The 27,603-nt window shown below is 42.2% G+C and overlaps 2 protein-coding genes across 6 annotated transcripts in view; one reads left to right on the plus strand and one right to left on the minus strand.

The window, feature by feature from the left end:
* RRP1B (ribosomal RNA processing 1B) overlaps positions 1-8,163 on the minus strand; it is a 32,506-nt gene extending 24,343 nt beyond the window's left edge. Inside the window, exons 1-3 of the mRNA XM_074969333.1 lie at positions 7,899-8,163; positions 2,255-2,337; positions 670-727 (exon numbers count right to left, since the gene is read on the minus strand). Coding sequence (XP_074825434.1) covers positions 670-727; positions 2,255-2,337; positions 7,899-8,139 — 382 coding nt within the window. The 5' untranslated portion in view covers positions 8,140-8,163. The remainder of the gene's footprint in view (positions 1-669; positions 728-2,254; positions 2,338-7,898) is intronic.
* Positions 8,164-13,974: 5,811 nt separating this feature from the next.
* The window catches only part of HSF2BP (heat shock transcription factor 2 binding protein), a 51,958-nt gene continuing 38,329 nt past the window's right edge, over positions 13,975-27,603 (plus strand). For 2 of the 5 annotated variants that reach the window (XM_074969345.1, XM_074969350.1), the window contains exons 1-3: positions 14,042-14,160; positions 18,562-18,712; positions 24,118-24,221. In XM_074969345.1, coding sequence (XP_074825446.1) covers positions 14,125-14,160; positions 18,562-18,712; positions 24,118-24,221 — 291 coding nt within the window. In that variant the 5' untranslated portion in view covers positions 14,042-14,124. Of the gene's footprint in view, positions 14,161-18,561; positions 18,713-18,972; positions 21,622-24,117; positions 24,222-27,603 lie in introns of those variants that run through there. The other 3 variants (XM_074969348.1, XM_074969347.1, XM_074969359.1) reach the window with 3 other exon arrangements.

Raw genomic sequence — 27,603 nt, forward strand, 5'->3', positions numbered from 1 at the left:
AGGATAGATACAATACAGACTGTAAGGTGCTCAGATACTACAGTAATAGGAAGCAAACAAGTACTTTACATAGATAGGTGTGGCAAACAGTTACAGTGACTGATCTTTGTAAAACATTAAATACAAAATGCACATCTACACCAGGGACAAGGAAGCGTTGATTTTGCACTAAGTTGTACCTATACCCATTTAGGCCCTGATTCAGCAAAGCAGTTAGGCACATCCTTAATACTGAATCAGGGCCTTACAGTTCAAAAACCATGTTTGTTTTTAATTGAGGTGAAAGACATAAAAACAAATCAGCAGCTGAATAAAAGTGAAGTAGAAAGGCAATCTTATGGTTTTGTATTGCTATCCATCATTGTATATGAGCACTTTTTATGTCAGACTGGTAATAAGCACACTTGTTATCATACTGCAAACAAACTTCAGCAAGACAAGTCTAGATACAAAGAAGAACTGATTGGATTCTGAATATGTGACAGAGACCTGCCTCATACATTGCAATCACAAACAAATCTTGGATGACAGCTGGAAAAGAAAGACAACAAAATAAACAACCACCCCACCTGTCTCTGTTCTGGACTCTGACAACTGGCTAAAAGTTCCAAAATACAAAAGGCACTTTGGAGAAAAATTAGAGAAAACAAAATGAAATGGTAAACTTACGAGCCTCTATATTCTGAACGACATGGATAAGTTGGGAGATAGTACTTGCTAGTTCCTCCTTAAAAATAAAATAAAGTTAGCACCTTGTTTCAGGGTTTAGCCTCCTTCCGATCTGCGGCAAAACAACATTGGTTAATCTAAACTTTTAAATTAACTTTATACTAAAAAAGTGTTGAGGTAGCAGGAATAAGAGTTCATGTTTCCACACACACAGAATCTCACGTAGTTGTGGATATGACAAAGCAACCCAGAGCTTGAAAATGTTCTTTTTAACCTACATTGCCATGCTGTGGCTGCACTTTTGTTAGTATGGATTACACATAAGAGAAGACTCAAGGATACCAAGGAACTGTTCATCTTGACAAGTCTACAAAAGAACTTCTTTCCAGCAGCAGACCAAACTAGATCATCAGGAGAATAAACGCACACCTTTGAGTTTACAAATCCGTATAAAACCTTATGAGCACTGATAATATGAAGTCGTCAATTATATGCAGCACACGCTGTATTCTTTACAAAATGAATACTGGCTATGCAAACGGCAATTTAAACGGTTGCAAGGAATGAAGTTACTGGGATCTGGAGTGATTTTAAGGTTAGGAATCAACATCTTCCTCTAAGCTTACATAGTGTTGAATACAAAGAGGCACTCAAGTTGCAAAGAATCTGCAGATAATGTAAGGGAAGTAAGCTGGCACCGGATGGAGTACAACACAGCCCACTTAGAACTGAAGGTAAAGGAGAAAGTTATCCAAACTTCCTGGCCAAAGTTGTTACACTAAAAAATTAGATTTGGACAATTAGGACTACATGAGGGATCAGCTTCAGAGACCTATGAGAGAACAATGAAAGACAGTATCACCAAAGATCAGTTACCTCAATAGAGTTATTAACCTTTAGTTTCCTCCCCATCCCCAACTACCTTAAAAAAAAGGGGGGGGGGGGTAGAGGGGGGACAAGGAGCAACGCTAGAGTCTTCCAAAAGTGGATGACAAACTCTAAAGTTCCCTGCTCCCCCAGGATAGAAACTGTACCAATACAGACTGAAGAAGCTGAAGAAAATTATTGTTGAAGCCAAATGGCAAGAGAAAGAAAGATTATCTGAATCCCTCGTGACAAAGAAAAGGGTTCTCTTCTGTAGCCTGACACAAAAAAAAGGCAAGCAAAACTTTCAAACTGGGTTAAATCAGAGGCCAGGACATGTTGTAGTTAAAGGATTCCTACTTTGTTTATAGAGGCAACTGTGGTAGGTCATACGCAAACCAATACAATTCCAGGGGGTACATAAACAAAATAAAATTTGAAGGAAAAGGTTTTACATCTCCCTGGAAAGGCTGCTGAAAATTCCAAACCCAATTACACTCCCATTCAAGTAAATCTACAGGTACCTCCTTTTAGTGAAGGACTACCAGTTACAATTAACTCTCCCACATGCGCTTAATTCCAACTTATCCTTATGAATGAAATGTGGCAAGAGTGTTAAATTGGGTCAGTGTTGCTACCCAAAATGAAAGGGCACTACATCTTCATGGTGCAATTCAGAAGAATATCCATTATATACACAAAAAAACATGGGATGACGTACCTGTAGCAGAGGTTTATCCTGCATCCACATACAATAAAATAGTCCTTTCCATATTTTTAATAATTCTTCTTGGCTGAAGCCACCTAGAGTGCAAACAACAACAAAAATTATGCATGGGAGGGGGGTGGGAGGGGAGGAGAGAGAGAGAGAAAAAAAAAAGACACTGCCACCAAATGCTTACAAGCAGATTTCTCATTTCCCCCTCACCCTCTTCCACCCCTTTCAGTTCCTTTTCGGCAAACATTTTTTCTCCTATTTTGAATGGAACTGAAGCGAATATGACGGTTTTGCTTTTGGAAAAATGCGGTTAATACAATGATACAGTGCCTTTAAGCCTCCAACTTGTCTCATACAAAGTATATAGTACACTAACAAGGATTTTGAAGTCACAGATGGGAAAAACCCATCTGTGTTAGGTCATACTGATCGATCCCCCTGCCAGCACAGCATTGCACTACAAGAAAACATACTATAGGGAACAAAGTCCCAGTGTTATTTTTGGTGAGGGCATCATATTTAATTTTGCATGGAAAGGATGAAAGGGGAAGTACAAACCAGGGAGAGTAAGTGGCTGTCACTGCACTAAGAAACATGAAAGCCCAATCTATACATTCAGAATGGGTCTGTGTTTTGGAATCTTATTTTAATGTGGTCCAAACATTGAACTGATTTCTCAGTGGTCAGCAGTCGTGGATGGGATAAAACGGTATTAGAACGCAGATCACTGAATCACATTTAATATTTTTGAGCATGACTCAGTCCTAAATCTAGATAGTAATTAAGTTCTTTTGATTGTACTGAGAGTTGAATGCTTACCAGTAGAAACCCCATGCACCGCATTGCAAAAGTTATGTTTATATTAGAACAAAGTGTTTCTTTTTCTGAGCTTGCAGAGCTCCTTTTTTTTCTGGTTTAACACACTGCACTGTGTTTTCCTTTTAATTTGATACACTGAAGTAGCATTCCCTTCCTGTTTAGTATTCTCCTTCCCACTGTATCTTACCATTTCTATGTCCACATATTTCTAAATTTCCCTTGACCATGTTTTTAATAAAAGTTTCACTTTTCATGTAGCACAGGTCAAGAGATGCATATAGGTGCTCTACAGGAGGTGAGCCTCTAATTATCAGAAAAATATGGCATATTCCCTTTTTTACTAAATCAAGCTGTACAAACAAATACAATGAAAACATTTTAGTCACAAATTAAACTTGAGGTACATTATTACCTCTTTATTTTAATTGTTCAGAGTCTCTCTCATAGTACTAAAAATTCAAGAGTCTCTAATTTTCACTAGAATTTGTGCAGTGGTCTTACACTCAATTCCAAGCTATGGCATGTGGACGTCTAAGAAAAGTAACAAGTATCAGTAGAGCCAGTTGAACACCTACATATTTTAGGTTCTCTAATATTAGTGATGCTAAAAATAGTGCTCAGAGCCTATTATAGCAAAGTGATACTGAGCTTTAAGATAGGATTTATCACCACAAGACTTTGAGTGCTAGTTGAGAGTCCCTATCACTTCTGTACCATATCAAACATACATCAAAACACACACTTCAGCCTGATCCACCAACATTTCCAAATACAAGAAATAGAAGTGGGTGATGGAAACATGCAAAGTGCTACATGTGAGCCTTGAAAAACCATCAGGCTCAGATCGTAAGTTGTAACCAAAGGAAACTATACTCAACATCAACATTTTAAAACTGTGCCAGCTTCAGCCATCCAAGCAAATGTTCAGAAAAGGTGGTGTTCTGTGACAATAAGACTGCCTTTTAGCTGGTATATAGATACATGAGCAAGTTATGGGAATATCTCACCAGGATCTGCTCCTCCAAAATCTCCACAAACTTAAATAGCTCCCTAGCTATTGTAAATGAGATGTGACTATCAAGCCAATGTATCTTCAGTACAATTCAAGCTAGACCAACCTTCTGAAGATAAAAAACGGCCATATATAAATTAAAAACTGTTCTTTGGAGTTTTACATAGATATCCTGTTATAGGTTATGTGTGGATTACAAAATAATAGTTTCAGGTTTTTGGCAGCTTCTCTGAAACACGGGCTTTGCTGCTTGACAGATGTTTTTTCATATGGATACTGAACCTGGGTCTGCTCTGCTTTAGACCATTTTAAGTACACTATAGTCAACAATTTACAACAGTGTAACAGAAAGAAAGTCCGAGTGTATGTACAACCTTAACTATAGAGTCATGACTGCTGCCTCCATAATAAGGCCTGTCACAGATTATGTCAGTTGTTAAATTTTGAAAAGATCAAGGGGAACTTTTCCATGGGTAAGGAGATAGACTTTTAAAACATTTTTATTTCACAAGGATAACATTTAGAATGCAACACTATCAATTCCTTATGCTCTTTTCCCACAGGTGGATTATTAAAATATAATCACTTCATGTGTATATTAAAACTGAACCCCCTATATTAGTGATTATAGTGAGCATAATAGCAGGCCTGCCTTAAGTTATAGGTATCGTGTCATGAAGGGGCAGTGTTTCAGTTAGTGCAGGTACAAATATATTGTTAGCTACAGCTCAGAAATAGCCCTTCTACGGTGTGGGAGGAGGTTGCCCTGGGGTATCTGCAAACCTGCAGTGTAGACAGAATGCATCTGTGCAACTTGCCTTCAGCAAGTCACCAGTGTAAGTCACACTGGTGAAGCATCTCTGCGCTTGGGGCTTGTGCTGGTATAAGAGCACTACAACTATACTGGTGCAAGTTTTCCTAATCTAGATAGGCTCTAACAGATTGTAGATCTCTAGGATGGGAAGCCACAGAAGGCTCCTTTCATTCCCTTTTAAGCCCTTCAGTCACCCAATTACTGAGTGGCAAGGTTTAAAAAGAAAGTGTGAAAAAACCATGAAGAATCCAAATTAAGAAACAAGGTGCTGATATTTATCTAAGTATTTTGTAATTATATTAGCAAGAGCCCTGGTACTCCGCACACACTAAATTTCCATGCATACAATGGATTCAGTGTCTTGCATTTCAGGTTTCTGCAGAATTTAATTTCTTTTAAAACAATAAAAAAGATTTTAGCTCTTCCAGTTGCAACGAAATCCTTTCAAATGTGACCCAATGGAGTGTTAAATGCTCATCTACATAGCCACCTTGTTAGGGGACATACCATAGTTGTCAATACAGTACCCAATACAGTAACTCCTCAAAGTCGTCCCGGTTAACGTTGTTTCATTGCTGATCAATTAGGGAACATGCTCGTTTAAAAGTTGTGCAATGCTCCCTTATAACGTTGTTTGGCAGCCGCCTGCTTTGTCCACTGTTTGCAGGAAGAGCTGCCTGTTGGAGCTAGCTAGTGGGGGCTTGGAACCAGGGTGGACTGGCAGCCCCGCTAACAGCTCCCCGCTCCCCTAAGTTTCCTGTGTGGTAACCGCCCAGCAGGCTATCACCTGCACCCCGCTTCCCCGTCTTCCATAGAGCGGGGAGGACACACGACAGGGCTCAGGACGGAGGGAGCTTCCTGGCAGCAGCTGTCTCAGCTTGCTGATTAACTTAAAAAGGCAGTGTATGTAAAAGTGGGGTCAGCGTATGTAAAGGAGCAATGCGCTTCTCTCTCCCACACACGGTGTGTGTCTCTGTCTGCCATGCTGTCTCCCCTCCCTCCATTTTTGCTGCCTTGTAGTGTGTGAGGGTACCTTAACAACAATGAATTAACCCTTGAGGGCTCAGCCAATTGGTAGGTCATCATTTAGCAGTAAGGCATCTCCTGGGAAATAGCCCACCCTCTGACTTCACCACCTCAACCAAGCTTCACAATCATCATCGCTGTGTACCACTATTAAATTGTTTGTTTTAAAACATACACTGTGTGTGTGTGTGTATATATATACACACACACACACACACACACTCAGTATAAGTTTTAAACAAACAATTTAATATAATATAGTCTTTTATCTGGTGAAAAAAAATTTCCCCAGAACCTACCCCCGCCCCCCCGCAATCTACATTAATTCTTATTGGGAAATTGGATTCGCTTAACATCTTTTCGCTTAAAGTTGTGTTTTCAGGAACATAACTACAACGTTAAGTGAGGAGTTACTGTATAGTGTTTAATCTTGATGTGTATGCAGGCCCATAACCCTCTCCTTGGTTTGTGGCGAAATCCTGGACAGAGTAAAAATATGCTTAGTCTACCCTAAGAGGTCAAACCAGGCCGCAACATGCGTAGTGAGGTGGAAAGAGGACCTAAAATCCCTCTTTCCACTGTAATTGCAGCCGTATATTAAGGCATGCAATATGGTTGTGCACCAATCTTGCTAGCATATGGCCTGGTATTGCTAACATTGATGGGGCTGGATTCTGCCCCTATTAGCTACACCAAGACATTTTCTAACAAGTTTGGTACACAGTCATATTGTAAATGGGTGCTCCCATAAACAACTGAAGTGCAGACCCTATTGAATTGTCAGGCGGAAAACATGGAACAGCTATGAATTACACCCATTCATCTCAGGGTAGGTCTGCAGTGGTACAGCTATAGAGCTGCACCTGCGCTGCTGTCGTGCCATACCGCAGATGCTTCTGACATGGACGGAAGGAGTTTTTCTATTGATGTAGTTAATCCATCTCTCCGCAAGGCAGCAGCCAGGCTGACAGAGGAATTATTGCGCTCACCTCGCCGCATTTACACTGGGGATTAGGTCAGCATACCCATAGCACTCAGGAGACAAAGGTTTTCCAGAGCTGACCTAGCCACATTGATCTAATTTTTCAATGTAGATTAGGCCTCAGTCAGCTGTCAACTCTAAAGCATGTTGTCACTTAACATTTCCTCAGTCATCCAGCTAGGGTGCTTCATTTGTGAGCTCAAATGCGTGTACTCCTCTGGCAATCATAACTGGGTTACATGCAGTTTCAAAATGTAAGTTCGATGAGCAAGCTTAAAAAAAAAATTCATTCTGGTTCCAGTGATATTCTGTGTTTAAAATGGGGAGTCTCTAAGAAACCTGTAATATTTCTAAAGCCACAAGAAACTTAAGTGTACCCACTGTACAAATGGTCCACCAAGGAAATTTAATTGTCCATGTTCAAGTACTTGAAGTCTCTGTGCTCTTAAGAGCTGCTAATCATCCCCTCCACATTTGTAGAACTATATTTCAGGAAAAATGCTTCCTGTGGTAAAAGTCAATTAAAAATAATATAAAATAGGGACACTGGGCATACTAATTCTCCTCAGAAAAGATGGGCGAGTACAAGACACTCCACTCCCATCTGAGTAGCAGCATCCCTCACTCCCTCCTACTCTGGCCCTGCTGCACCACACACCACGTGCCAACCCCACATCTCCATTCTCAGAGGCTCCCAACAACTCCACGTGCCTCTCACACATTCTGTGACTCCACTTCCTTTCCCTAACTCCGCTGCCCCTCAGCAGTCTGCCGCCAGTGCCAATCCCACGTGCCTGCGCTACCCACCCTCCTTCACGAATGTCGATGCCTCCCGGAGCACCATGTGCTTGCCCCAGCCGCTCCGACCCTTACCCCAGGCACGTGCGCCTCCTACGCCCACGGCGTCTCCGCAGAGTTGCCACTGCCCCCAATACTCGGCTGCCCGCCCCAGCGCCACGTGCCTGGCCCACCACGCGCCTCTCCCAGTCTTTACCCGCCGGGCTCTGGGTCCGGAGGCTGATGTAGCCGCGCAGCTTCTTCACCGCCCGGTCCCGGCTCCGCTTCTCGTTGGCGGCCAATCTCTGCGCGAACTGGATCTCGGGCGGCTGCACGGCGACGGCGGCGGCGGCAGGAGCCATGGTCCCTGCTCCACCATCCCCCTTCGCCCCCGCTCCCGCTGCTGGGTGAAAGGCGTCCCTCCCGCCGGCCCGCTGGAACCGGCTGACGCGTTCCATCGAACGCCCGCTGATTGCGTCACAATCGCTCTCTGTCGCAAAAGTTGCTGGTCTCTCCGGGGAGGGTTCTGCCCTTAAAGGGCTAGTAGTCTCTTGGACAGGGGCTTCCGCCCGCTGGGAAAATGTGCCGGTTGCAGTTTGTGTCACTACAGCGGCTTGGCTTGCTGTGGGGAGCCCATAGGCTTTTCTGCGCTGGTAGGCTCTGCTGCTCCACGGTGCAGGAAGAGCACCAAAGTTTAGGGCCCTGCCAGGCCATTGGTGCAACACTGAGCGTTCCCTGGCCCACCCGCCGCAAATTGTAGCTGGTAGCAAGGCACTCTGTACATTTTAACAACCCCCCCTCCCCCATGGCTTCCGTAGAAGCGGTGCCCAAAGTCCCCCCGCACTTTTGCTGGACACAGATGCTTTTCAGTATATAAAGCACTATCTCGCTCCGCCCCCCATCCCGGCCCACTGGGTACTGCATTGCTTGAAACCCTAGATTAGGAAAAACAGCTTCAGGGATTAGTAAACATGGACTGAAAAATCCAAGCAAACAAACCCCACAGGTGAGAAGTGAATGCTTTTAGGTTTTTGACAGAAATCGGAAAGCCCCTCTTTAACAAAAAGCGTTCCCCTACCATTCTAATGTTTATTTTAAACCTACTAGTCATCTCTTTGCTTTGTATCAGCTGTTCTGACCAGCACTGCCAACTCCCATTAAGGTGCACAAGTATTATTATTTCCATTTTACAAATGGGGATGTGAGGCAGCAAAGGCCATTGGTACAAATGGATCAATGCAGGTGAGTCATGCCTTCTTGGATCCAACTATTGGAGTGGGCATCACCCACACAGAAAAATTTTCATGGTCGGGGGGCCTTGAATTATGCAAAATCATGTAAAAAGTTTGTGGGAGGGACTCAAACTGAATTTATAACCCCTAAATACCAGTGCAGTGCCTTAACCACAAGACCGTGCGTCCTACTTTGCAATTACACAGTGTTTTTTAACTTCAAGTTTCAGAGTAACAGCCGTGTTAGTCTGTATTCGCAAAAAGAAAAGGAGGACTTGTGGCACCTTAGAGACTAACCAATTTATTTGAGCATGAGCTTTCGTGAGCTACAGCTCACTTCATCGGATGCATACTGTGGAAATTGCAGAAGACATTATATACACAGACACCATGAAACAATACCTCCTCCCACCCCACTCTCCTGCTGGTAATAGCTTATCTAAAGTGATCATCAAGTTGGGCCATTTCCAGCACAAATCCAGGTTTTCTCACCCTCCACCCCCCCACAGACAAACTCACTCTCTTGCTGGTAATAGCCCATCCAAAGTGACCACTCTCTTCACAATGTGTATGATAATCAAGGTGGGCCATTTCCTGCAGAAATACAGGTTTTCTCACTCCCCCACCCCCATACACACACAAACTCACTCTCCTGCTGGTAATTGCTCATCCAAAGTGACCACTCTCCCTACAATGTGCATGATAATCAAGGTGGGCCATTTGCAACACAAATCCAGGTTTTCTCACCCCCGCCCCCCACAAACTCACTCTCCTGCTGGCAATAGCTCATCCAAACTGACCACTCTCCCCACAATGTGCATGACAATCAAGGTGGGCCACTTCCAGCATAAATCCAAGTTTAACCAGAACGTCGGGGGGGGGGGTAGGAAAAAACAAGGGGAAATAGGCTACCTTGCATAATGACTTAGCCACTCCCAGTCTCTATTTAAGCCTAAATTAATAGTATCCAATTTGCAAATGAATTCCAATTCAGCAGTTTCTCACTGGACTCTGGATTTGAAGTTTTTTTGTTGTAAGATAGTGACCTTCATGTCTCTGATTGCGTGACCAGAGAGATTGAAGTGTTCTCCGACCGGTTTATGAATGTTATAATTCTTGACATCTGATTTGTGTCCATTTATTCTTTTACGTAGAGACTGTCCAGTTTGACCAATGTACATGGCAGAGGGGCATTGCTGGCACATGATGGCATATATCACATTGGTGGATGTGCAGGTGAACGAGCCTCTGATAGTGTGGCTGATGTTATTAGGCCCTATGATGGTGTTCCCTGAATAGATATGTGGGCACAGTTGGCAACGGGCTTTGTTGCAAGGATAGGTTCCTGGGTTAGTGGTTCTGTTGTGTGGTATGTGGTTTTTGGTGAGTCGGAGACGTCGAAAATAGGATTCTAGGTCACCACAGAACTGTATCATGTTCGTGGGGGTGGAGGGGCAGAAGGAGAGGCCCCGATATAGGACAGCTGCTTCTGCTGGGCTGAGAGTATAGTTGGATAGGCCAGCAGGAGAGGGGTGGGAGGAGGTATTGTTTCATGGTGTCTGTGTATATAATGTCTTCTGCAATTTCCACAGTATGCATCCGATGAAGTGAGCTGTAGCTCACGAAAGCTCATGCTCAAATAAATTGGTTAGTCTCTAAGGTGCCACAAGTACTCCTTTTCTTTTAACTTCAAAACATTATATGGAAAACAGAGTCCGTGTATGCAGTTATAATGCCAAATCAAGGAGCGACTGCCTGGATCTGTTCTTCTATTCTCATAAAATACTGCAATATATTGTCAGCCCACAGAATCCAAAACACACAGGCCCAGGCTCAAAGGCAGTTAGGCACCTAAATACCTCTGAGGATCTGGACAACAGCTCATAATTTGTTACAATGCAGACTTTTGCCTGCAAAAACAGGGAAGCCACACTTGACACGCTAATTCTTTCTACATTCTTTCAACAGCACATACCTCTGATTTTCTCTTTCAGATTACTTATTTTTTCTAATCTTCCAGATATCCTGTCATACACGCTGTGCAAGTACATGAAAAAGAAAATGTCTGCAAAATGCTTTGAATATTTACCTTAATTAATTAGTTAATTTATTTGGGGGTGATAGATCAGTTTTGGAAGTTACTTTGCTCAAAAATGACTCTTGCCAAGTTAAAGCCAATAATGAGTTTTTTATTTATTCATTCAGGGACTTCATCCTGCAATAAATTCTGTGTGGCTGGACCTAGCTACAGGATTGGGGCCCAGCTAAAGTTGTAGTACTAAATGCTTGTAACAAAAGAGTGAATTCTGACTTTTATCCAGACCTTGTGACTACCTTCTACTTTAAAGCACACCATCAATTTTAAATTCACACTTCTGTTTGAAACTATTTATATCTACTATAGTTACAAGTAATATCTAAGATTACTAGAAATGACAGAGGAATAAACATTTTTTTCAGCTTGCTTACTTTGTGGATTTGACAACACTTTAGGCTCCATCCTGCAGGCTGTTCCACAGGGTCAGATCCCTGTGCCCATGTGGTTTCCATAGAGACCAGTGGAACTCCATGCAGGCACAAGAGGCCAGCTATGTAAAATGCAAACAGGATGAGAGTCTTGTTTCCCTGTTGTCTGTGTACATTTTTCACAAACAACAGGAAAGAGAAAAGTATTTTTAAGGGATAGGAAACTATGATAGTAAAATCACAAAGAGTAGAAGCAGTATTCAGGGGTAAGTGTATTAATTAAACAACATTTAATTTCTGTAAAACTGACCAAATTGCAAATTGACAGTGTCTGTGTGACCTCTCTCATGCTTAAGCTTTATGCTTAAAACATTTTAACAGTTTCTGCGATTCCTCCATTAAGCCCAGTGTTGTAACTATATTTTAAAAAGGCTGTAATGGTGATCTGGGGAATTACAGACCAGTAAGACTTACATCTATACCCAGACAAATTATTTGAAACAATTAAAAAACAAATAAAACACTTGGAAGGTCATGGTATGATGATTGGGTCTAACAAGCATGGTTTCTACACAGGAAAATAATGTCTCACTAATTTCTTACAGTTCTTTGAATACATCAGTAAAGTAGTGGATAAAGGAGAACCAGACAACAATTTATTTAGATGTCCAAACAGGCCTTTGACAAAGTCCCACACAAAAGACTATAAGAAGCTAAGCAGTCACGGGATAAGAGGCAAAGCATTGTTATGGATCAAAAATTGGCTAGGAGAAATTAAGCAAAGAGTAGGATTACTTGGTTTTCCTTACTGTAAAAAGTTAACAGGGTGCCTCAAAATTCCAGAGTAGGCCCTGTAGTATTAAACAATGGTCTGGAAATAGTGGTGAGACGTGAGGTGTAAAAGTTGCAATGACAAAGTTATTTAGGTTTCAGAGTAAACAGCCGTGTTAGTCTGTATTTGCAGAAAGAAAAGGAGTACTTGTGGCACCTTAGAGACTAACCAATTTATTTGAGCATGAGCTTTCGTGAGCTACAGCTCACTGCATCCGATGAAGTGAGCTGTAGCTCACGAAAGCTCATGCTCAAATAAAGTTATTTAGGTTAGTCAGGAACAGAGAGGACTGTGAGGAACTTCAGAGAGACATCAACAAGCTAGGCAAATAGGTAACATGATGGTGAATAAAATTCAGTATTGATAAATGCAAGTAATATATACTGAAGGGAAAAATTATCTTATACATTTTATAGCGCTGTAGATTAACTCTCTCAACCCAGGACGAGGACCTGGGCATCACTCTGAACAGCACAATGAAGCCCTTAGCTCAATATGCTGCAGCATTTTTAAAAAATCTAAATGTTAGGATGCACAAGGAATGGGACAGTGACTAATAGAATATTATAATGCCTTCATATCAAAGTAGTGTGGCCTCATCTAGAATATTGTATGCAGTATTAGTTACCCCATCTCAAAAAGGATATTGTAGAATTAGAGCGGTGTTCAGAAAAGGATAAGGAGAATAGCTGGAGACATGGGAAAATTCTCATGTGAAGAGAGTTTTAAGATTGCAATTTTTTTATTTTAAAAAGGAGACAAGAGGGGACATAACAAAAGTATATAAAATAGAGAAGCTAGACAAGACCCATCTGTTTTGCCTGTCTCCTAACACAAGTACAAAGGAACATCCAATGAAATTTAGAAGTGGGAAATTCAAAAACCAATAAAGGTTTTCCACAGAGTATATAATTAGACTCTGGATCTCATTGCTACAGGATGTCTTTGAGATCAAGAACTTAGTAAAATAAAAAAAAAGAGAGATTGATGGACAATTATATCAAGAATATTAATTTTTTTTGGAAAGAATATTAAAGCTGATGTTTAAACCAATTTTTTAGCTAGTGCTCATCCTAGTCTCTAGTAACGTGGGACAGGGCAGGTCATCCCACGTCTCCCTACTGCAAGCGCTCTTACACTGTGCTCTGAAGTATCTTGTGCCGCCCAGAGACGATACCGGACTAGCAGGGCCAGAGACCTGATTCAGTATGGCACTGGCACTCCCTATGTGCGTAGTGGACATCAAACACTTGCACTTTGCAGAAAATCCAAGTTGCCTGATTACACTCCTCTTCCGATTGACTTCACTTATTGTTACTAGCGAAACTGCCAGTTTTAAAAACTCCCGCTCGCCTGTTTGTTCCTTTGGAGCTGAAACCTTCATGGGCATCAGTAGCCCCTTAAAAACCAAAAAAAAACAGCCCCATAGCAATCTCTGCCCACGCAGCAGCAGCGTCTGTACCCAACTCCCAGCCCAGGCACAACGGCTCGGGCACTAGCCACAGGGCAGGTCCTTATACTAACCCCCCTTCAAACGCTCCCCCTGGATTGGCCCGCGTTGCGCACCGTCCGCTCCCCAAACACGTGCTCACCCCCCGCAGCTACCGGACTAGCCCAGGCACTGATGGGGGCGGGGTCCCACCCGCTTAGGGGCAGCCCAGGTAGGGGGTGCCCTATCTGCCCCGCCCCTTAACGACAAAGAGGCTGCGGGGCCAGGACGAGCAACGAAAGCCCCGCCCCCTGAGGGCCCGCCCCCCACGCGGCTGCGGTTCCAACTCAGCCCGCAACCCGCCAGGCTCCGCCCCTCGCTTCGGTGGGGTGGGGTGGGGCGGGGCGTTGAGGGGGAGTCACGAGGCGCGGAGGTGCGTGGTGGGCGGCGGCGCTGCTGAGTTCCTCGCGCTGAGGCCGGCACTATGAAGCGGAGCGCGCGCCCTGCAGGGGACGGGCAGGTAGAGCGGGCGGCGCCACCCGCCTTCCCGCGCGGCCCCTCGCGTCAGCGGCCCCCTCCCCCCACCGCCGCGTCAACCCCTGGGCATCCGCCCCTCCCCGCCGGGGAGGTGGCAGCGCGGGGCCCGGCCTAGGCCTCCCGCCCACACAGCGGCGGGGCCGGGGTCGGGGCGTGTCCTCAGGTGCAGGCGGGGGAGCAGCGCCCTGCCCCAGGCTGTGCAGTGCGGGGAGGCTCGTGGGCGCTGAGAGAGAGGCTGGATAAACAGTCTGCCCAGCGAGAGGTGGCCTGGCTGCCCCGGGGGTGGAAGTGAATTTAAACGGTGGAGGGAAATGTTGCAGGGCAGTTCCTGCCCGGGAGTTGCCTACAGCTTGGTTGAAGGCTGAGGGTCAGATTTACAGGATTGGCCAGTTCACGCTGCTCTGCTTGCAGTCCATGCAGGCTATGGGTACCCTTGGGTACAACTATACAGCAAGCCGGATCCCCTGGCAGCGAGACTGAGAGCCCAGGTCTAAAGGCTCAGGCTCCTGCTGTGGTGCTAGAGATCGTAGAACTGGAAGGGGCCTCAAGAGATCATCTGGTTTAGTCCTCTGCACTCATGGCTGGACTAAGTATTATCTAGACCATCCCTGACAGGTGTTTGTCTAACCTGCTCTTACAAATCTCTAATGCTGGAGATTCCACGACCTCCCTAGGCAACTTATTCCAGTGCTTAACCACCCTGACAGGAAGTTTTTCCTGATGTCCACCATAGACTGCCCTCGCTGCAGTTTAAGCCCATTGCTTCTCATCCTATCCTCAGAGGTTAAGAAGAACAATTTTTCTTCCTCCTTCTTGTAACAACCTCTTATGTAGTTGAAAACAGTTATCAAATCCCCTCTCAGTCTTTTATTCAGACTAAACCCAGTTTTTTCAATCCTCCCTCATAGGTCACGTTTTCTAGACCTTTAATCACTTTTGTTGCTCTTCTCTGGATTTTCTCCAATTTGTCCACATCTTTGCTGAAATATGGTGCCCAGAACTGAACACAAGACTCCACTTGAGGCCTAATCAGCATGGAGTAGAGCGGAATAATTACTTAGGTCTTGCTTACAACACTCCTGCTAATACATTCTAGAATAATTTTGTTTTGTTTGGGTTTTTTTTGTTTGGGTTTTTTTGCAGAACACCTGTGTTGATCAGGCTTGCTGTGTGGATGTACCCTTAGAAAACCGGGGCATGTTAAATACATTAAATGCTGTCACAGTGACTTCTGCTGTGAGACATGAGCTTGGGATGACTTGTTCTGATAGATACAAAGAAATAAAACTTCAATTTGCAATCTGTAGTATACGTTTGTGTGAACCTTAATGCACTATAAAAGCACTATACTGGAGAGTATTATTCTCTCTACTTTTTTATTTTATTTTAAACACAGTTGAGGAAACTTGGTCACTGAATTCAAGTGATCTGTTCAATGTCACATAACTTTTGGAAGAACTGGGAATAGATAGAACTGGGTTATGTCTGACTAGTTACTTATTGTTATGTGCAGTGGTGTGGTAGCTGTATTGGTCCCAGGATATTAGAGAAACAAGGTGGGTGAGGTAATATCTTTTATTGGACCAACTTCTTTTGGTGAGAGAGATGAGTTTTTGAGCTTACATCGACCTGAAGAAGAGCTCAAAAACTTGTCTTTCTCACCAAAAGAAGTTGGTCCAATAAAAGATATTACCTCAGCCACCTTGTCTCTCTAGTTACTTATGAAGCAGCCATTGCCACATAGTATTTGAGCACCACATGGCACCTTTGTGCATTAGAGAAGTAGTAACCACGTTTTACAGATGGGGAACCAAGACACAGTTAAATGATCTGCCCAGTGTTGCACGGGAAGTTTGTGGCAGTGTCAGGAATTGATCCTAATAGGTTTTTTGAGTTTAGTCTGGGGCCTTAATCACAAAATGATCCTTTCCTCTGTTAAATAGTCTGTATCTAGTTCCTTTCTTTTTAAAAAATATTCCAGCATGTGGGCGGTTTGAAAATACTCATTTATGAGTGGAGGAAAGAAAATTAAACTTGGCTGTTGTAACTGTAATGTTGCATGAGATGAACTATATTTACTGAGAGAACCGTAAATTAGAACTTTCTCAATTTTGTAAATTTAACATCTCAGTCCAAATGTTCCAGTAACAGGTTTTTTTAATTTAGTGTTCAGTGCTGAATATATCCATCTTTGATGCCAATTCCAAATTGATTTCCATTTTTCTCAAAACTACTGATTTGCTGCTTCATCCTTCCTGTTTGACCACTTATCTACCCAGTTCCCAGGTTGGTCACACTGTTCATCTAAAGTCTTGCTGCCCCATTTATCTTCCCTTCCTCTGAGCCCCTTGGGATTTAATTCATTTTAATATTATTTATTATTTGTAATATGGTAGCACTTAGAGACCCCAATGTTGTTGGGCATTTTACAAACATATGACAAAGAGATGCTCTCTGCCCTGAAAACCTTACAATCTATGTAAAGAATCTTAATTTAATATTTTCGTTTTCACTCTGTTGCCTGAACCAGAACAGCTGGGATTTTGTTAAGACAGCACAGGTGTGTTTTTGAAGTGGTGGTGGTGGGGAACTGCAAAAGAAAAAAGCAAAACGAGAAGTAAAAATTAAGGGAAGCATACAAAGAGAAGAGAAAGAGGAGGAAGCAAGCAACCAAGAAGGGAGAGGAAATAATAGAAAAGGTGTGGGAGAAATACAAATGCCATAGGTGTTTTTCCTGATAGTTTAGTGGCAATGCATACTTGGAATGACCCTCACTCCCCCATCCACCTAGAGGTGGGAAAGTTGCATAGACAGCTCAGTACTTTAGGGAAAAGGCTACATGTATAGTTCTTTAGCAACCCCTTGAGGCTGACTGAAGGAAGTTTGTATGCAGTGTTGCAGTCATGCTGGTCCCAGGATATTAGAGACAAGTTGAGTGAGGTGATATCTTTTGTTGCAACAACTTCTGTTGATGAGAGAGACACATTTTCGAGCTTAAACAGAGCTGTTTTTCAGAAGGAAGTTTAACAGGTTTGAGGGGGAGCTGTTTTCACTAGAGGTTTCTTGCCAGCATGGTAGTTACTGGCTTATTTTAAAAATTAACTGACCACTGTGGGCACGCAGCTATTAGGACAGGTGGATTTGCAAGGCAAGAGGTGATAATCAGTTGCCTATCTATTTGCACATTTTTCAGGGTTACTATATGAACATTTCTGACTAGTTTTGGAGGGGTTCTAATAGTGTACACATCAAATAAAGATTGGGGATTTCAACATATGTCTAGTTTTGCGTCCTTTTTGGTAGGTGAGGTAGTCCCCGTAATGCAAGGTTCTTGGAGAGGGAGAAGGGGGGAAATTAAGGTTCCTGGGACGATGTTCCCTTCTGTCCCCCCTAAAAGGAGCAGAATTTAAATAAAAAGGGGAAATAAGAGGAGAGAGAGACACCACAAGAGAAACTTGTGGAAATAGGATTGTAAGGAAAAAAAAATAGACACATATAATACAAAGTGATCAAAGTAGAAGAGAGTAAGAAATATGTTGCTTCATTCTAGGGTGAAAAATTGTATTTGTGGGGTTTGTTTAGCACCCAGTTTAGTTGCTGGATGTAACATAAACATTATAATTGGATTGGTGGTTGAAATAAGCAAAATATCTTTTGAAATTTTGCAATCCTGCCTTTTGAAAGCATGTTGGAGAACAGATATTGAAGACAAAGAAAACCGAAGCTCTTAGTGATAACTCGTGAATGTACAGGAGAGTTTTCAAGACAGTGCAATGTGCACCTTCACCTCTGAGATTAGAGCTGAGTCCTCACTTTATTTTGGCATTGAGATTTTTTTTTTTAATCATGGGTTTTTTTAAACCAGAGCTAATTTTCTCAGATGCAGAGTTGAAATGGATGCTATAGCAATAGTTAGATACAGGAAGAGGAATTACATGACTCTTACTGGTCTTAACTTGGAATTTAATTGCTTCTGTGTGTTTTTGGTTCATCATGAATGTTAATTTAAGAATTTTTAAAATTTAATTGATCTTTTGTGGTGAAAAGAAATATTTCCAGTAGAAGAACTATTATAATTTAGCAACATGGTTGGGGGGTTCAGAAAACTTTTGAGTTCTTTTAAAAATTTGAAAGGTACAGCATAAGCCTTAGGTCATTCTAAAGACAGTAGTTCAGCATGTGTATGACACTTGCTATTGTCAAAGTCCCATGCTTTAAAAGACCACTAGATGACATTTTCTTTCAAAATAAAATTCTATATTTCTGAAGATATATTGAATGCAGGGAGATGCATTTGTGGGAGAGAAGGAAGGATGTGTAACCAGAATACAAATTAGAGAATATTGTAGAGTAACAAAGATATGTGGTCTGTTCCATGTTTCAGAAGGCTGAGACCAAAGAGGAATTTGTTAAAGTCAGAAAGAGAGATTTGGAGAGACTGACAACTGAAGTGATGCAGTTACGAGACTTCCTGCCTCGAATACTGAATGGAGATGTCTTGGAGAGCTTCCGGAAATTGGATGTTATTGAAACAAGTGAGTTGCACCACATTAGCAGCAATCATAAATACTTCCAACACTGTTTAGAACAAACACAGTCCAGTTTGTACAAATGGCTATAGATTTTTGTTGACACATTCTGCTTAAATATTTTGTTAAAGGATAACCCTGGTGTTTTTCAAAATATCAGAATTAACTAGACATGTCAATCAATTAAATTTTTTAAAATGTTTTAATTAGTTAACTGAAGACAAAATCTTTATTTACTCACGCAAGCTGCTATTTTCCTATTAAAGACAGAAAGGAAGAGAGATTGGGACAGGAAGAAACTCATTCTGCATCGAAAACCATGAGAGAAGTGCAACGGAAGATGAGGCTCCAAAGAAATTGGACCTTTTTGAACATAAGGCATATCTATCTGCTTCCCTTCAACTTTATATGACAAACTACTAGGCTTTGTTTGCAAAATACAGTTTTTTTGAGATGGCAGAGGGTAACCCCTTTCCTATCCAAGCTCCAACAGCTGTGGAGAAGAACTGAGGGAGACCATCAAAGAGGGCCAAATACTAGTAAAGATGGTGCTGCCAGTTTCTGTGGATGCATCGTACATGGCTGCTGGATCCACGGTCATGGTCATTACATCTACATGCCTCTTGGTTGCAGACACCTAGTATTCCGAAAGAAGTACAAACTTCTATAAAAGACTTCAAGGAGATGAAGTAGTTCAGTAACTAGATGGATGAAGTGCTCCGCTCCTTCAAAGATTCCAGAGCTCTGCTGAGGTCAGTAGTAAACTATTCTCCAGTACCATACTAAAAGCTGTTCCAATACCAGCTCCAACACGACAAAGAATGCTATCCTTCCCCCATAACTGCCAAGCAGAATAACCATCCAGGAAACAGCTTCTTATTCCAGAAGAGACCCGTCATCCTCCATCATGCACCCGAATCCCTCTCAGGGGCAGCAGGTTTGATGGGAGTGTCAGGAGCCTCATCAAGAGCAATCCAGAGTTGATCTTCAGAAAATGCTTTACACTCTTCCTAGGGGTGTGGCCAGAGATTACTGCTGACAAACGGGTGTTCAACATCATTGCCCACTGCTACCCCATCCACTTTCATTTTTTGCCTCTTGCCTACTTCCTTTTACTGTCCCTCTTCAGGGACCCTTCCTGCGAGTGCCTGTTACAGAAAGAAGTCTCTCAGAAGCCACAGAGAAGGTGCTGCAAGAGTACGGGGGTAGAGGCATCTGCTTGTAATACTTCCTTATTATGAAGAAAAAATGGGGTCTTCGTCCTATCCTACACCTGAGGAGACCAAACAAATATGTACACTGCCTCAGATTTAGGATTGTAATGCTTGCCTCCATTATTTCATCTCTTCAGGCTCAAGATCGGTTCTTTGCTCTCAACTCACAAGACAGACTTCCACATAGCCACCATCCACCTGGCCCACAGGAAGTACCTGAGATTTACAGTGGGGCCTACTCACCAACAGTATAAGGTATTGTTATTCCGGCTCTTCACGTCACCAAGAGACTTCAGAAAATGCCTAACTGTGGTGATGGCAGCAGTGCACCTGAGAAAGAGGGTCATCCACATCTATCTATGGCCAGATGATGTTAATCGGAGGCAGCTCACAAGAGACATTGACAAGTTTCAGTTATGTCCTCTGTCCCTTTTCCTAGCTGTACTTCCGGAAAATGTCCCTGTGGCCTGCCACCTCCCACAGCTCCCATTAGCTTGGAACTGCAAACAGTGGCCACTGGGAGCTGAGGGGGGCCATGCCTGCAGATGGTCAACATCAGCAAAATGTCTCGTGGCCCGCAATCAGATTACCCTGATGGGCCGCAGGTTGTCCACCACTGGCCTAATGTAAACTTACTGGCCAGAGAACTTATTTCAGCATGGGACCTCAATGTTATTCTCCTAAAACTTACAGAGTGCACCCCCGCTTTTGAGCCTCTTTCCTACTGTGTTCCATCCACCATCTCTCAAAACAATCTTTTTTGGTGGCCATCACCTTAGCCAGCAGAGTGAGTGAGCTTCAGGCGCGCATGGCTGAACCCCCATACACATTGTTTCACGCAGTCAATGTGGTACTGGATCTTAGGAAGATTCGTACCCAAAATGATTTCTGAATTCCAGTTAAGTCAATCCTTTAACTTACCTGTGTTCTTCCCAAAACAACACTCAAGGCAAGGGGAGAAGAAACTACACAGTCTGGATGTATCCAGAGCTCTTTGAAATTATATTGACAGGAATAAAATTTCAAAATGTCCTCTAATCAGTTTTGGTTACAGCTGGTTGTTTCATCGGAAAGTTTGTCAAACTGGATAACACAAAGTGTCTTGACGTGTTACCAGTTGGCTGGTGTACCTCCCCCACCAAATATCAAGGCTCACTCCATCAGAACTCAAACAACATCTTCTGCCTGCTTCTGAAATGTGCCAATATCAGAAATCTGCAAGACAGCTACAGAGAGCAATTGCCTTATTTGTCAAGCATTATTCCAAATTTGGGAGAGCAGTACTCCAATTTTGATTTGACTGACACAGCTGATACTCCTCATTCATACCATCTGGAGAAGATACTGTTTGCCAGTCACGTACAGTAAGATCCACGCTGGCACATACTCATAGAAGAAAGAATAGATATTTACCCTACAGAAACTGGTTTCTTGAGATGATGCCATAATCTGCCCTCCTTCCCTGCTTGTCAGAGTCCTCAGCAGCACAGGCTTTGAGTTGTTAGGGAACTGAGGGAGGATTGCACCCAGTCTGCCCTTTATGCCCTCGTGCTTGAGCATAAGGAGGCACAAGGGCATCTGTAGCCCTAACAGTCACTGCTGTTCAGAAGACGTTCCGAGCTTGTGTGCAGGAGGGGCATGTGCACTTACAATAGGATCCATACTGACTACAACATTTCGAAGAATCACAGTTACTGTAGGGTAAGTACCATGGTTACATACTATAACAGGGCAGTTACCCCGCTCCTAAGAGAAATTCTTTCTTTGTGTGGCAGTAAATAGAGCCACTTTAAGAACATAAGAACGGCCATACTGGGTCAGGCCAAAGATCCAGATTCTAACCCAGCATCCTGTCTTTCGACAGTGGCCAATGCCAGGTGCCCCAGAGGGAATGACACTATCCCTGCCCATCCTGGCTAATAGCCATTGATGGACCTATCCTCCATGAATGTATCTAGTTCTTTTTTGAGCCCTGTTGTAGTCTTGGCCTTCACAACATCCTCTAGCAAGAGTTCCACCGGTTGACTGTGCGTTGTGTGAAAAAATACTTCCTTTGTTTGTTTTAAACCTGCTGCCTATTAATTTCACTTGGTAGCACCTAGTTCTTGTGTTATGAGGAGGAGTAAATAACACTTCCTTATTTACTTTCTCCACATCAGTCATGATTTTATAGACCTCTATCATATCCCCCCTTAGTCGTCTCTTTTCCAAGCTGAAAAGTCCCAGTCTTATTAATCTCTCCTCATATGGCAGCTGTTCCATACCCCCAATCATTTTTGTTGCCCTTTTCTGAATCTTTTCCTTTTCCCATTCCAATATATATTTTTTGAGATGGGGCGACCACATCTGCATGCAGTATTCAAGATGTGGGCGAACCATGGATTTATATAGAGGCAATATGACATTTTCTGTCCTATTATCTATCCCTTTTTTAATGATGCCCAACATTCTGTTTGCTTTTTTGTCTGCCGCTGCACATTCAGTGGATGTTTTCAGAGAATTATCCACGACTCCAAGATCTTGTTCTTGAGTGGTAACAGTTAATTTAGACTCCATCATTTTATGTGTGTAGTTGGGATTATGTTTTCCAATGTGCATTACTTTGCATTTATCAACATTGAATTTCATCTGCGATTTTATTGCCCAGTCACCCAGTTTTGGGAAATCCTTTTGTAGCTCTTCGCAGTCTGCGTGGGACGTCACTATCTTGAGTAGTTTTTTATCATCTGCAGATTTTGCCACCTCACTGTTTTACTCCTTTTTCCAGATCATTTATGAATATGTTAAATAGGACTGGGCTCAGTACAGACCCCTGGGGGACACCACTATTTACCTCTCTTCATTCTGAAAATGGACCATTTATTCCTACCCTTTGTTTTCTATCTTTTAACCAGTTACCAATCCATGAGAGAACCTTCCCTCTTATCCCATGATTGCTTACTTTGCTTAAGAGCCTTTGGTGAGGGACTTGTCAAAGGCTTTCTGAAAATCTAAGTACACTATATCCATGGGATCCCCCCTTGTCCACATGCTTGTTGACCCCTTAAAAGAATTCTAGTAGATTGGTGAGACATCTTAATTTGTCGGGGAATATTCATGTTCATCTATGTGTCTGACAATTTTGTTCTTTATTATAGTTTCAGCCAGTTTGCCGGCCTCACCTCTGGAGCCACTTTGTTCTTTCCCAATGAATTGTGGGAGAGCTAGTCTGTCCTTCTGAGCACATGGGGGGAATTGTGAAAAGGCACTGGATGAAGTTTTTAAAATGAATTTTTTCCCTTCAGAATTTGTTTGTTATTCAAATATAAGAGAAATTAATATTTAAAGTGATTACTAAGTTGACTAAGTGGTACTGTATGTTCAGAGAGGAATCCTGGTCTCTCATTCTGCAGATTGCAGTGGGTGTAACTGTCCTATGAAGACAGCCCACCTAGTGTTGCAAGCTAGTTTGAAGTGGCATGGGGCTAATCTCCTGATTTATTAGTATTATAATTGCACTTGATTTCTATTTATTACAGCAAAGCACTTTAAATAAAACCATATTTCTAATCAATCTGGAGATCAGTTTCTCTTATTTAACTGTTTTTCTTTTTTAAAGCAATCATGGATCAGTTTTAGACAGCACTATAAAGATATGCTTAGCATTTGTCTAGTGTTCTACAAACATTAATACATTTGGAGTGCTTGTACTACATTTTTTAATTGTTCACATACTTCATACCCCATAGATTAAATCAACATTTACTTCTAGTTGGTGTTGGTACTTTCCTCATCTTCGCCACTAAAAGTGAGGGCAAAGATTTCAGATAATCTGTAGATTATGAAAACTAATAAAAAATAGAAAATGAATGACATTAAAAATAAAGATAATGTTCTGGGCAAAAGGGAGTTCAATTTCAACATAGCTTACTGTGCCCTGTTGTGGTCAAGTATGAGAGATTTGATCCTTCATGGTGAATTCTCATGTATTTCCTGGTTTAAATCAAAAACTTCATGTTAATTTAATAGATTTTTTGTAATAATTGTTTAATAATGTGACACATAGTTATAGTCCCAGTTGGCCACAAGGAGGAGGCCTGACACAACCAAATATTAAAGCAGACTCTTCATATTGCATTTGGCAGAATCTTCATGCTTAGTGTAAGGTAGTTGCTTGTAACTTCTTATTGTTTAATTTGTTCAAATTATATTTTGCAGACATGGAGAAAAGAGAACAAGAACTAGAGCAGGTGAGAATGGATTGTGAACACTTCAAAGCCCGTCTGGAAACAGCCCAATCAGATTGCATGAGGGAGAAAAAGGTACATTTGTTCACAAAAAAGTAAACTGTGATCTGTATGCTCGAATTTTAGTAAGAAGTGCAGGGAAATACTAGTTCAGCACTTGAACCGTGCAAGATATAATATCTCTTCAGTATATGGCTTCTGGATAACCTGGAAAACTGTTGGGCACTGAGTTCATATAACCAAGTAATATGTAAATTGTGCACCTAAAAGTTCTAGCCTTAATACTTTTTGTATGAAAGATTGTTCTAGAACAGAATGATCCATATGATAAAAGTAGTAAAATGAAACATGGCTGCAGAACTAATAATTATTTGAAGCTGAAATCTTAAAGGGAAACAAATTCACACTTCTGTCTGAATTTATTTACCTCTTGTTATAAATGTCTCTAAAATAACTAATTACATATTATTCCCAAATGGAGTTGGGGGGGAAACTAAATATGTTTGATAATTGTGTTCAGAGATCTCTCCTTTTTTTCAAACATAAAATTACACCTGAATTGGTATAATAAAGGGATTGTCTCTGTTACGTATGTATGTATTGCATAGTCTACATGGGTTAAAAATAATTTGATTTTTTTATATTGTATGTGCCGCAATTGTTATATGTCACAGGATGAATTTAGGACAGTTTTATCCTTTAATATGAATTTCCTTAATTTTTTTTTAGATTGTTTGACTCTTTTTGAATCTGGTTTAACACCCAGCACTGGAAATCTACATAAATGTGCTCTTTGTATCAAGATTGAGAAACACACTGCTTGGGTGTTCGCAAAGTTTGTTGCAAGATCTTTTCAGATAGTTGACATCAAGAGCTGTTTGGAGGAATTAGTCCCTTGAATTTAATATGACATTCTATAATGTGTCTGTTTCAAAAGGAAAAATACATGGAATATAACACAGGCATTGCTGTGCACAAAATGAAACCTTCTCCCATCTGGGCTGACTTAAGCTGTGTGCATTTTTTGTTTTTAATACAGTATTTCTTTTTGGCCACTGTTCTCATTTCTCCTGCTGTCATGTCATGTACCACTAGCTGCACCTGAGTAAAACTCTAGATCTAACTATAGTTGCAATACTGCGTAGAGACATTCTCAAGCAAAGTGGAATGCTTGACTCCAGAAAGTGACCTAGGGATTGACTACATAGGGAAGATGCTCTACAATAATGTAGGGCGTGAATTTAAAGGGCAGTAGCTATTCCAGAATAGCTGTTGGTGTGGATACTCTTGTTCCACAAAAAGAGTGCCTTTTTCCAGCTTATCTTGATCTGCTTCCAAAATGGATTAAGCTAAATCAGAAAAAGGCATTCTTACTCCAGAATAAGAATGTCCACGGGAGAGTAATTGCAGAATACAGTAACTCCTCATTTAATGTCCTCCCGCATCACTTTGTTTCAAAGTTACGTCGCTGCTCAGTTAGGGAACATGCTTGTTTAAAGTTGTGCAGTGCTCCCTTATAACATCGTTTGGCTGCCTGCTCTGTACACTGCATGTAAGATTTTGTGGAAGAGCAGCAACTTTACAAGGGAGCATTGCACAAGTTCCTCTTCTCCGCCTCCTCCCCTTCCCTCCCAGCGCTTCCCCCACCGCCAAACTGTTTGGCGACGCTTAGGACTTTCTTGGAGGGAGGAGGAGGAGCAGGGAAGTGCTGCATCTCCACTCCTCCCCCTCCGTCCCAGAAAGTCCTAAGTGCCGCCTAACAGGTGTTTGGTGGCGCTTAGGACTTTCTGGGAGCGGGGATGTGGCATGCTCCAGAGAGGAGGTGGAGTGGGGGTGGGAAGAGTTGGGCCTGGAGTGGAGCGGGGACGGGAAGAGGCGGGCTTGGAGCATCCCCCAGCAAAGTCAGTGCCTGTTCTTCTCCAGGTAAGCTGCCACTGCTACTGCAAAGGTGCTTCCTAGCGGCCTTGCCTGCAGTGGGCTGTGCCTGTGTGGGGTAAGCCAGGGGAACTTCCCAATCACAGTACAGTACTGTACAGTATATAATGCCTTTTGTCTGCCCCCTCAAAATTTCCTTGAAACCTAACCCCCACATTTACATTAAATCTTACGGGAAAATTGGATTTGTTTAACATCGTTTCACTTAAAGTTGCATTTTTCAGGAACATAACTACAACGTTAAGTGAGGAGTTACTGTAGCTTATTCTGCTGTAGCTATTCTGGTCCATTCCTCAGTGGTCTAAACGTCAGATTTGAAATACCTACACATCTTATTGCCACTGACTCAAATCCTGACCTAATGGATTCAACCCTCCACTCTTACAAACTTTATAAACTGAGTGCCGTCCTGTTCACTGTGTGTGCTCTCTTTTGGATAAGACCTTAAAATAAATTATGGCACATTTAATAAGAGTAGGAGTTTCCCTGGTGTTCTTGGCCAAAGCTTTCCCTCTCATCTTCATTGTTGTGCAGTATGTGCTGGTTGCCTTCCAGTCAAAAACTATGTGTCTTTCAGTGGAGTGTGTGTGTATAGGTTGTGAAAGTCTTTGGGATCCTGATGGATATATGTATAGTATTATAATTGTCTACTTATTTGCATGTCATTATCCAGAATACTCTTTCAGTTGACAGCTATTTAGTAGCAATGATGGTGGTGTCAGTCTGGGAACAAGTTAAAAGATGTAGTCGTGTTTGTGAATGTACTGAATTGTTTTCTGCATGTTCATCAAGCTATCTGAAAACAGACTGGTGATTCATTGGTATGGATGTAAGAGAAAAATAAATCACCTGGAATTATGGATAGGTAATCATAGAATCATAGAAATGTGGGGCTGGAAGGAATCAAGAAGTCATCAAGTCCAGCCCCCTGTATTGTGGCAGGACCAACTAAATCTAGACTAGGGTGGCCAAACTTACTGACCCTCTGAGCCACATCCAATAATCTTCAGAAGTTCGAGAGCCACAAGACATGCACAACCTTTACACACAAATTTTCTAAAATAGTAACATCCTACTTAATGTGTCACGGCTAATTACTGTTCGAGGTACAGGATTTGTGGGTCTCCATCCTGGTCGTAAGTATTTGGAAAGTGGTTGTTATGTTGTCAAGGCAGTACGGAGGAGCTCAATCAGATGTTGATTAGTAAGGACTGCATGATGTTTCAATTTTACGAACTTCATCATGGAGTACAGCAATTTACAGCAGTATGTTGTGCCGAAAATTGAAATAAGCCGCACACTAGTCTTCTTGAGTTGAGGATACTTCATTCCTGGCACTTGCTTCTGGAACTCGATTGTAGACTGTGATTTTTTCATTATCTTTAGAGCTTAGTCCTCCTGAAGTTCCAGTAGTTCCATTTCCACAGCAGATGTTTCTGTAACCACGGTTTTGGGAATTGGAGAGCCATAGTTGATCACATCAACCGTGAAAGGGTTTACAAGAAAAGCAAAACAGGATCCC

The sequence above is a fragment of the Natator depressus genome, chromosome 1, assembly GCF_965152275.1.
Source record: "Natator depressus isolate rNatDep1 chromosome 1, rNatDep2.hap1, whole genome shotgun sequence".
In the NCBI taxonomy this organism is placed as follows: domain Eukaryota; kingdom Metazoa; phylum Chordata; order Testudines; family Cheloniidae; genus Natator; species Natator depressus.